Source organism: Mixophyes fleayi, chromosome 4, assembly GCF_038048845.1.
Source record: "Mixophyes fleayi isolate aMixFle1 chromosome 4, aMixFle1.hap1, whole genome shotgun sequence".
Classification (NCBI taxonomy): Eukaryota; Metazoa; Chordata; class Amphibia; order Anura; family Limnodynastidae; genus Mixophyes; species Mixophyes fleayi.
Window position 1 is genome coordinate 63,180,451 of NC_134405.1, and position 12,444 is coordinate 63,192,894.

The window sequence follows — 12,444 nt, forward strand, 5'->3', positions numbered from 1 at the left end:
ATAAGTTAAAAAAAAAAAATTCCCGTCTGTATGTAATATGACAACTTATCACCAGATAGTGCCTGTCATTTGTCAAGTAATGATCATACGGCATGCTGTGTCTGTCAGTGCCCCAGTATACCCACTTGCATGTATGTGTAGGCTGGTTACCTTGTCTAGCCAATAAATCTAACCGTCACTTTGCAGTCAGTCCGAGCGGAGAATTTGTGCTGTTTTGGGGGCTTCTAACTTAAATGTCTGTAACTAGTATACAGGTGGCCTTCCTAAATACTGCTTCCATGAAATAAGAGTTTTATTCTACAGATTTTCAAATGTATGTTAATGTTTCAGTGAAATAACAGTACATCCTACTGTACATCACCACTTTGTGTTGCAGTACTCTTCTCAGTATATCTTGAAGTTAAGAGTCCTACATTCTTTTGACAGTATGGACACTGTGGTAATACAAACCAGTCTTCCACACTGTCCAGTGTGTTTGGAATAATTTATCACTAAATGTAAATAGATAGGTTCAATAACTGCTAATCCTGAATCTTGGAGGGGGGGGATGAGGGATTCAATTGGCCGTGTTGCTCTCAAAAGTAGTGCGGCTTGCGCATTGTTACTGTTCATACGGTAATTTTAACCTGGATTTCTGCTTGTGGCTCCCTGAGCAAAAATCAGTGTTTAAAAATTGCAGTACTAACATTAATAATGTGCACTATTACCATAGTAATCTCTCTAAAGTTATGCGGCCAATTGAATTCCTCCCTTTAAAGTTATAAATTATTCTAAGACTTTTTTGACCACAAAGGAAGATTTTTCTCCTGTGCACAAACTGCTTTCAGTCTGTAAGTCTGTTAAAAGACCACTTCAAGCGGTATATTTACTAAACTGGGAGTTTGAAAAAGTGGGAATGTTGCCTATAGCAACCAATCAGATTCTAGCTGTCATTTTGTAGAATGTACTAAATAAATTATGGCTAGAATCTGATTGGTTGCTATAGGTAACATCTCCACTTTTTCAAACTCCCAGTTTTGTAAATATACCCCCAAGTCTGAAATAATTAACAAAAGCAAATAGTAGCTTGCCTTCAGCTGCATAGCAGATGTAAAGTCAATGCTGACTTTCCCAAGCTCTGTCAAGGTATTGGAACATTTACATCTAGATTTGTGGGTGTTATTAGCACTTTTATATAAAAGTTTGTTTCGTTTTATTTTGAATTAGGAGTCCTTTAAAACATGCTAGCCACATATGGCAAAATCAGAAAATTGGCCCTATATCACGGTGCCTGTGAATTATCTAATAGAAGTAGACTGGATTATCTTTGGGTATGCCTGAAAATGTGAACAGCAGATGACCACTATCGACCTGTACATGATTGTCTGTCCGCTGCACTCACAGGCCCCAATGTGATCCAGCCCTTTAATCCAAGCATCAAACAGTGTGGTCTGTCTGATTTGGTGACCCACATGTGTGGCCAAATGTCACAAGCAGTCCATATATGGTCAGCCTTATGTATTGATGCAAGTGTCCTCTACTTACTACTACTCTAGAACATTCCTTGCATGCTAAAGTCAAGAGATGATAGCATTATGAAAACTTTTCATTCTTGTCCTTTTGTATTTGTTATAAACTTGTGATTTTTCATGGTAGCTGATTTGTTATCAGGTGACGTAACCATTTGTGCAACAGTGATGGAGAATTGTCACCTGTAGCTAAAACTATCTAGTCTTAACAATATTGTTAAGATATCTATGTGCTTTTATGAAAAATGTTCCATAGGAATCCTGAATCTGGACAAAAACAGTTTTTTCTTTCTTAGGTTTTGCTTAGGGGGCTAGCAGGTACTTTGCCCGGACATTCTCAAATACGTTGTATTCAGACGACCTCTGTTTGCCTAAAGGTAAGTGGCAATAGGATGTGTGTCATCATTGTGCTTCCCTCTTTGGTGTAGCTTCCAATGCCTTACATGCAGAGTAATTATTTCAACAAAGGAAATGTTACCTTAGTGTTACATGTGAATACAGAAAATAATTACACATTTTCTAAACAAACACCCTTTCATGTTGTAGTGAAACTAACCACAAAATCTGGAAAAATATATATTTAAAACTCTATGCTTCTATTCATACATGTGAGCATGACAAATGGGTTTTTAGGCTGACTTACATCCCTTATATTATCTCCATGCTTGCAAACTTGGGGGCTGCCATAATGTTATCTCTTGGAGAATATAACTGATATACCGTCCCCTAATTGCTTATTTTTTTAGAAAGTCTGGCATAAAAAAAAAAAATTTAGTAGTAGTTGAAACGGGCTGTCGCAGAAATATAACAGTGCTTAGTATACAACTGCTGAATGGTTGTCTCGGGAAACCATGTAGTTCATACTTGCATATAAATTTATTTATTTAGTAAGTGTGCATGTATTCATTTCCACTTTTGCTCTGTCCATTAAAGAGCCCTCACCTGGTTTATAAAGCATTCATAGTTATGCCTGTCACAGGAATGATGTGTTGGTTACTAGAAATCGGTCTCTACTTATTGGATGAGGATGTCAAAATATGGATGCAAATTTTGTGTGTATATAATGTGTGGTATCTAAATCGTCTGTCTTCTTGTTCTAGAACCGCGCAGCACGTGTGCGTGTTGGAAAAGGAGACAAGCCTGTGACCTACGAGCAAGCGCATCCACCGCACTACATTGCCCACAGGAAAGGCTGGTTGTCTCAACATACAAGTGAGAGGTTTATAACTTCTCCAAATATACCCCTATGTGGAAACCAAAATACTGCTGGTTATGTGTGTGTATATGTATAATATATATGTACACAAACATACTCACTGCACATGACATAACATCAAGACATAATAATGGCCGAGTGATGCAAGATTTCCACTAAGGTTTCCCTTAGTTGAATAAATGTCCTCCTGATGGATATCCCAGTCACCAACAAAAATAATCCTTGCCTTAACTACAGCTTACTGTGATGTATGGGTAATGGATTAGCCATAGATGGTCAGTCCCGGCAGTGCTTCTTAAAACTTGTAACTCTACTGCCAAGACCCTCCATGGCTCCTTCCACCCAGCAGAAAAAAAGGCTTACAGTGCTGAGAGTCAGGAAGCAGAGATCCCATACTCCTTATCGCCTGCAGACTTATACCGTGTGTATGTATATATATATATATATATTTATTTATTTATTTATTACATACTCGGCTATTAACTACAAGAAATAACATCAAGATGCTGTGCATAGTCCATATGACTAATATATCTATAATTGTTAAAAAGAAATGACCAGCAGAATAATTAAAGAAAAATACAAGAAAAGGAAGAAAAAATGTAATACATTATAAAACATTTCCCATATTACCTTTTTTTATTTCTTGTTTTATATTTTTCTATTAAGTTTTTTTTCTTTTTTTTACGATTTTGCTGGTCTGTTAATTTCTTTTGAACATTTATAGATATGTGACTACACCATTGAATTTGTACTTTTTATCACCATGTCTCCCTAGAGTGTCTGCCCTAGCACACATTATGACTGTCTGCATTCAGTATGTCTGTTCTCATTCCCCATGTCTCTGCTCACCCCCATACTGTGTATGACTATCAGTCTTAAGATTGGTAATATATGAGATTGTGTTATGTTATCTATTGCACTGTAGGAGAGATATTCATGTTTAAGTCTATGTATATTCTAGATCTGTAGAAACAATACATCAATAATTACATCATCAGGCCGACCAGACTATTGTTTAACAAAAGCTATCTTTATTTACCTAAACCACAGGAGATCTAGCTAGGGGTAGTGGCCCCTCTGTACTACAAGTAGCTAGGCAAGTGTTCTGTCTAAAGCACAATGGAGTGAATAGCCAACATTACATTATGCTGTAACCATTTATATAGATTGTAATTATTCTGTCCTGCTAATTACATTGCTATTTACTTAACCACACATTACAGGCTAACAGTGAGAGACTGTAATATATATCTAGTAGTGGCAGTATGGAAAATGTAATAGGAATGTAAGTGAATTGAATTTGATAGTTTTACAGTGAAGGCAGAAGGAGACGCGACGGTATGGCATGGCAATATATATCCTTCTGCCTTCACTGTGAAACTATCAAATTCAATTCACTTACATTCCTTTTACATTTTCCATACCGCCACTACTAAATATATATCACAGTCTCTCTCTCGCTCTCAAATATATATATTTTGACAAGTGTTTAAGCTTAGTTCTCCCATAGAAGTGCCTGGGAGTACATAGTCTAAAAGTGAACTTCAGTTTCCCCAAAAAAATCAGCCCTTTCCAACAACCTTAGGGGTCCCCCTCTTGGAGGCCCCAGCATTTCCTGGGATGCACTGTCCTGCACATCCCACCCCCCTGTTTTCACCTACACTGTACAGGAACTGTGTCCTAGAAAATACATGGTGTGGGAATTCCCAGAGGTGACATCTGTAGTGAGAAGCAAGAGGTTTTATCCAAGTATTGTATCTCATTTTTCATGCTGATGGTTCTGCAGCAGTAAGATAGATCATCTATACACATAAATAGAACAGTGTTGTCTTGTATCTGTACTTGGAATAACCAAGCTTTTTCTTTAGCAAATACACATCTACAAAATGTCTATTGCTTACAATATAAATCATCTTACAAACTATCTTTAAATCTATTTGGAAAGCCCAAGATATTTGTAAATAATACCTGTCCTACCATGGGAGAAACGGGGGTGTATAAGCAGCAATGAGGGCTATGAAATGATATTGCAGATTTTCAGTAAACCACAGCAGCCAATGAGACACATTATATTTTATTGTCAAACTCGCTCTAGTCAGATAAAAAGTAATTATTGATTGATTGCTTCAACTTAGTGCAAATTTTCACTTAAATGCAATGATAGCAAGTAATTTGTCTTTCCTCAATTTTCTTTTAAATTATTCTTATTAACATGCTTTCAACTGGGCAAAACATATTCTATTTTATTTTAAATGTAATTCTAGTTTATAATTCAGCACGGCAAGGTGTTCCTTAGAATGTGTACATAGGTGTTATTGTGTGTTCTAATGCTTGTCTCGGTTTAGTATGTAGCATTTGGTCGATATCTAAACATCTTCATGAACAGTGAGACCTGCAGATTTCACTACACATAATGCTCAAAAAGAGGATCCTAGAAACATAATAAATAACAATGTTCTATTAAAATCAATTGCAAAATCCAATTAATTATATTACATTTGGCATGTCCTTAAAAAATGCATCGTGATGACAATGGCCAAGAAGTCTTGTGTAGTTTATATGTGCTAATGTACCCCCTAATTTAACGTATAAGGATATTAGAAGTGGTGGCAGTCCAAATGCTTTTGTATAGTTCTTGGAAATTCAAGGTGATGTCTAATAATTGTATTTTACACTAGGGGGTATGTTATTCCTTACATTACACTAGGGGGTATGTTATTCCTTACATTACACTAGGGGGTATGTTATTCCTTACATTACACTAGGGGGTATGTTATTCCATACATTACACTAGGGGGTATGTTATTCCATACATTACACTAGGGGGTATGTTATTCCTTACATTACACTAGGGGGTATGTTATTCCTTACATTACACTAGGGGGTATGTTATTCCTTACATTACACTAGGGGGTATGTTATTCCTTACATTACACTAGGGGGTATGTTATTCCATACATTACACTAGGGGGTATGTTATTCCATACATTACACTAGGGGGTATGTTATTCCTTACATTACACTAGGGGGTATGTTATTCCTTACATTACACTAGGGGGTATGTTATTCCTTACATTACACTAGGGGGTATGTTATTCCTTACATTACACTAGGGGGTATGTTATTCCTTACATTACACAAGTTTTTCTTATGAACAATAAAATGGTTTATACGGATATATTCGTATCACTTGTCTGTGATCTGTGGTTTTGTGACTTGATGCCTTACATACAACTTGCCTGCACTCTTTCAGGTAACCTGGATGGTGAGGGTGGCGCTGCAGAGCGCACCATAGAGGATGTCTACATACGTAAATTTATGTATGGCACATTCCATGGCTGCCTGGCCAATGAGGTGGTGATCAAGCGCCGTGCCAACTTAATAGTGATTTGTGCTGTCCTTAACCGCTACTTCAATGCACAGAAGCTGTACTTCCTAATCGGCTACACTGAAGCACTGCTCTCCTATTTGTACAAATGCCCGGTGAAGTTGGAAATCCAGACTGTGGAGGAGAAAGTCATTTACAAGTACCTTTAATTCCTTCATTTAGGAGGACTGTCCAGTTCCCTTTGTTACCAGCAGCTATAAATGAACTTTTCAGTTTAATCACAGCCCCACACCCTGTGTCTGAACTGCTACTTTTTTTATATAAGTTTTGTTATACTGACTTTGAGTGCTTATGCGATGAGTGACTAGTAAATGAATTTTTTCTTTCTAAATGAATAATAAAATAAGTTAAAGCTGAAATATAAGCCACTTCAATTCAATTCACAATTATTCTTATGGCTTTAAATGAATGACATTGATACTTTGAAAGCAAGAAAATAGGGTGCTTGTATTTGGTGTTTTATCTGCCTCTTATGCTGGCCTTAAAAACATATGGTATGCAGTGTGCGAGCACATGCTGATATAAGCTAGTCATGTTGGCTGTGTTATACTTTTGTTTTGAGCAATTATGTGCTAGTTTTTTAGGTAGATTGCTGTATTGTGCTGTGCAATGCATGATTGGATATACATGTAAGAAAAAAATGGATTTTTGTACTTGCGTTAAAATTTTCATCACTAAGCCTGAAACTCCTCCTCTTCTATATCCCAGCCCTGCAGGGAACTCAATTATTTTTCTAACCAAGCTCCACAGGAGAGAATAGAGGAAAGGAACAAAGACAGAGAGAAAGAAAGAATAGAGAGATGGAGTCCACGCTTCCCTAGAGAATTAATGTATGTTGTGCTGCCTTTGCGAGGAGAGTGGGTGGAGGTGTGAACCTTTACCCTCAATGGCTAATGCAAAAAGGAGAATACCTTTTTTACAGAGAAAAACAACATTGCCCAAAAACAAACTTTTTACAGGAGAACAAGAGCATAAAGGGAGGGGGTGCGCAGTGTCCCCCCAGTGGATTCAGAGAAAAGCATTAAATGTACATACAAAAATTTGTTTTTCTCATTTCCTGTGATGGACACCGATGATGGGGACTTCACAAAGCTGCCCTTATGGGTGGGTACATACAAGTGTTACGGTGCACAGCTACTTCCCTCCAAAACTAGCATCTTTTGATGCAAACACTTTAAAAAAAATGAAGTGAACGTATGACCGAGGACCAGGTGGCTGCTTGACCCAGCTGCTCAGCTGAGGCACCCAGAAAGCACACACAGATCTGGTGGGTTGTGGCTTTAAACTGTGAAGAACAGATTTCCCTGCCCCAATGAAGGCCTGTCAGATCACTAAAGTAATTCATCTAGGGAGTGTTTGCTTTAACTCAATCCAACCTCTGGACATAATATGGGAACCAAAAATCATAAGTTTTCTTAAACTCAGGAGCCCTATTGACATAGTAGGGTTCTAACTACATCCAAACATTGAAGTGATCTCTCTTACTCTGAAGATTGATTTTGCAGTAATGGATGATAATGTCCTGATTTAAATGAAATCTAGATAGTACGCAAGACTGAAAAGATGGCTTTGTCCTAAGGAGAGCTCTATTCTCTTTAAAAATGTTATATTGTGATCTGTAATGCCATCAAGACTAAGGGGTAAATTTATCAAGCTGCAGGTTTGAAAAAGTGGAGATATTGCCTATAGCAACCAGTCAGCTTCTAGTTATCATCTATTTAGTACATTCTACAAGATGGCAGCTAGAATCTGATTGGTCACTATAGGCAACATCTCCACTTTTTCAAACCTGCAGCTTAGTTAATTTACCCCCAAGTTTTAAATGCCAAGGAGCTATTGGAGGGATGTAAGGAAGTTGTACTTGCATAACTTGCTGCAAGAGAGTCCGCCCTTCTGGAAAAGTGCCACCCTCTTCTGAAAGAAGACTTGAGAGATATGAGATCTGGACTATCCAACAGAAAATTGGCCTTCTGCTTCTCCACTCTTGGAAAGAACACAGCTGAAGATGCTGGAACATTTAGTTCCACCTAACACATTAACTTGTTTTTGTTTTGCCATTGCAAGGGAGCTCGTACTTCCTCTCTGATGGTAGATGTTACCACTACTGTAGTAACATCTGACGGAATGTTTAAGGGCGTTCCCCGCAACCGAAGATGTCCTGTGTCTGGAGTGTTTAGCACCATTCTTAGTTATCTTTAATCATTATAATTTTATTTGTAAAGCAGTGAGCCTGAAATTAGAAATAGTGAGACTGAACTGCGAATCTGAGACGGCACTAATGCTCTTCCCAGATCTGAACAAAAGAAACAAAAAGCATCCATGGATTCTATGAACTCTTCCCGTTCCATGCTGGCTATTGCAGATCTCAGACATTCTATCTTGAACCTGGGTGTTCAGTCTTGAGGTTCAAATTGTGACAAAAGGATCCACCTGGCTTCTGGATCAAGAAGAGATTCCAGTAGAACCCCCATTCCCTTCTGGTTTGCTGGTACTGGGATGACTATCCCTGTTGTAATTAATGTCTGAATAGCTCCCTGTACAGCCCTGTGTCTTACTAGTTCTCCAGGATGACTTGTGGTGAACAAATGTCAGGGTGAAGATCAGAGAAGAGCTATGGTATATCCTTGATTGATGATGTCTCTCACCCAGGAATCTGAATTGTAACTGAACCATTAATGCCTGTAGAGAAGCAGACAGGCTTCTACCACAGGCGCACCTGGGTAGATTGCCCGCCATGATGTTCAACTAAGATTAGTCATTCAGACCTGGGTCATTTTGACTGCAAAGTCTCCAAAAGCTGCTCCTAGTCATTTTCCACTTCCTTGTTAACTTAGACACATATTAGACTCCATATGAGAGACCAACCAGCCACAGAAAAATATATATATTGATTTAAGGATGGTGTCCAATTTCCTATACCTGCCATCTCTGAGTGCCGCAGCATAAGGAATAGTAGCAGTCTTGAATAATCTCGTTATGAGGGCATCCACCTTGAATCCTATTTATCTGTGTTCACACTAGGGAAAGGATAAAGAGTCTACAATATGCATGATAGCTGAAACCAGCGTTTAGGTTTTTCCAACGCTTCATTAATAAGTCCTCTAAGGAAAAGAAAAGAATGAAATTGTTCTTCCAACTTAAACAGCACATTGTCCGGCATTGCCTACTCTGCGCTGTCTTGAATGTTTACTGTTTGCCACACAGCTCGTACTCCATCATCCACAACCTACCACTTAGTGGAATCCTTCTCCAAATAAAAGGAATCTTCATTGTCTGAGTCCATGACCCCCTCACCCTCCTCCTGAGAGTAGAACTTGTAGGGGGGAAGGGGGCTGGCGCTAGCAGAATGTAGAATCCTCTCTAAAGAGAGTATTCTACCTTGTGGCACTGGGTTTGCATTGCTAGGTTACTGATATTAAAGTAATTCTATCGTTTTCAAATAAGCATTGCCCAATCGATTGTATGTGTTTCCGAAGCACAAAGTGATTTATTTTAGCAGATGTAAATAGTCAACAATTCAATACATTATTATATTATGATACAGTACAGCCAATACCAAAAGATAAATACATTCTGCTTGCGCTACGCTGCGCTAACCACGGGCACCAGTGAACAGTGATTCACCTTTGAATACTGTGATCAGTGAAGACTGAGGCTGGTGGGGGTGCAGCTATGATTATATATACAGTCAGTGTTATGGAGTGAACAATAGAGATGACGTGTCTTGCTTCTATAGGTTCAGACTTCACATGGGTCCAGGGTAATCAAGTCATAGGCTGGTTCAATCTAAGGAATCCAAAGGAAGGGGTCATCTCTCCAGGGGATGAGCTCTGATCTTCCCGCCAAGATTACTAATCCTAATAGTCCATAATTCCTTAACATTAATAACTAGCGTATGCACTCTGCGATCACTTCGCAGAGTGAACCGGACAGTCGCAAATGTAAAGAGGATTAGTATGATATCAGACATGACACATTTATTATGACCTGAACCTTAAATAACACTAAAGTGTGCATATAATCATAATATATAAACTAAATACTGTCTGCTCATAAATTACTGTGTAATGGATCCAAAATGAATATGAATTTCATAAATAACTAAATGTTGTAATAAGAGTGTGTGCGTGCGATCGCCGTATGCCACGTGCAATCGGCCAATAAAACAATATTAACCAATATACTTTCGTTCATCCAATTATACGACTTCGACAGTTCCACCCTTTGATAGTACAATAAACTATCACCTTAAAGATGTTATATGCAGGATCTCAGTACCACGTTTCATTGTTATGTAATACAAATCCCCCTTGGTGTATGACCACGCTGTTTGTAGCTCTAAACAAGTTATCATAAGAGAGAATCTTAATCCTCAAACGATTTCTTCTTTTACTATAGACCGTACACTTCTGGAGCTTGGAGATAAGTGTTTTATTGCACCCTTGAAGGGCATACAAAAGGTTAATACATTATTTGGAAAGGTACAAAGTACAATAGAACATGTATCAGCTATACAGAATACTCTACTACAGTTCTTCAAGTTTAACAGGTTCTTCTGTCCAACGCATGTCTTTAAGCTCAGAATACATTTAAACACTTCATGTTCATCAATAGCATCATCCTATGTCTATCAATAATGTCATCTACAACCTCCTTCAGCTTGCGTTAATATACACACTTCTAATAATGTCATCAGTTCTTTTCATCAACATTTGTGGGCGGGCTATTGTCTGTTCGATCTTCCCAGTCTCCCAATACTCAGGTTTAATATTGGGAGACTCCAGACTAAGGGACCTAGGTGTTGTACTTTTCCCTTAGTGACCTCCCACCCATACTTCGGGTACCTCAAGAATATTTAGTGGAAAGAGAACTAATCCTACTTGATATAATCATTGAGGCACGTGAGAGCACGCCCAGCACTTTGTTTGGTCTAAAACCTTACCATCCCAAGAATGATAATCATTCTCAAGGATGCCTGCTCAAGTCCGAATATTACTGGACTGGCATCGCTGGGTGTACCTCTTTTTAACTATGGGGTCACCGTACTTACGGACATAATGCTACTCAGACAATAGCCCCTCGCACTTTCTCCAAGCTTCCAAATTTTCCTTTACCCCTGAATTGAATAGGGTAATTGGCTGGACCGATTATGCTACTAACTTCTCCTTCATCCCCAATACCTCATTATCATTACCTGAACCAGTCTCTGTTACCTGCCAATAATTAAAAGAATTGACCGTCCTGAGAAGAGAATGAAATGAAAGAACACAAAACAGGAAAAACTTCAACTTCATGCTGGACAACAGTCTTAGCCTTTGGCTCAGGTGCTACTAACTGCATTCGAGGCCTTCCAGAACAGACTCATGAGTGCCCTTGGACCCTTCTCTGAGTGTTGGCTCCTCTGCAGTGGGTGGAATGGGCACCAGTGTGTCTCTGCTACCCTTGAAGCCGTGATGTTGGTAGCCTACACCTGGTACCTGTCTGTCAAATAACCTGAGCCTAAGAAATTTCTGTTCCACAACTTACTCTCCCGATCCAACATCCTGACAGTTAGTGTGACTTTTCAGGAAACAGTTTTTTGGACGTTCTCGGTTGCTGTCTCACTATTTACCTTCTCTCAAGGTCTAACCTAGCCTCCCAGTTACAATCTCATCTCACGAGGGGTCAAGAACATTTCAAAAACTGACAGGGTAAGAGGCTGCCCAGGAGTGACCTTTTGGTAGCGGGGAAGGACTAGTGGCCGAAGCTATCAGTCACTCCAATCAAGTTCCAACTCTTATTCTATTCAATTCGTTCTACCAACTACCTTTACTTTATGTTCACACTGGTTTGTGGCTAATCTAAAGCATATAATTTGTTACCACTACTCATACGTTATACGTTTATTATCAATAACATGAATACCCCTATCACCTATTATAACTCTAGGGCTATCACCTTGAGTAACAAAAGCTTTGAGTATGACATAGTAATACATTATTAGACACATTTCAATACATCTTTACCTAGACATATTTTATCGGTACACCAGTGTCTACCTGAGGATCCTGCATGGTGGTAATTGGATGACGTGGATTTGTTTTATCTGCAGAAGTTCTTCAGGTAACCCAAATCTTCATATATTAACTAATATGTGTATGTGTGCATGTTTGTGTGTGTGTGTTCACATTTTAAAACAAAAACAATACAACGAAAAACAAAACAAAACATAGATTTGTTAGCTGTCACATAAAACCCTGCTGTCTATTTGACAGCTATGTTCGCCCTGGTGTGACAGCCATGTATGGTTGTGTGTGTAAGTGTGGACTTTACTAGCAGCTACTTCAGTT

General features: G+C 38.6%; 1 protein-coding gene across 1 annotated transcript in view; it reads left to right on the forward strand.

Annotated features, from left to right (window-relative positions):
- Window positions 1–10,507, forward strand: part of MRPS24 (mitochondrial ribosomal protein S24) — a 10,749-nt gene extending 242 nt beyond the window's left edge. The window contains exons 2-4 of the mRNA XM_075207279.1: window positions 1,805–1,885; window positions 2,609–2,720; window positions 5,981–10,507. Coding sequence (XP_075063380.1) covers window positions 1,805–1,885; window positions 2,609–2,720; window positions 5,981–6,264 — 477 coding nt within the window. The 3' untranslated portion in view covers window positions 6,265–10,507. The remainder of the gene's footprint in view (window positions 1–1,804; window positions 1,886–2,608; window positions 2,721–5,980) is intronic.
- The last annotated feature ends 1,937 nt before the right edge of the window (window positions 10,508–12,444 follow it).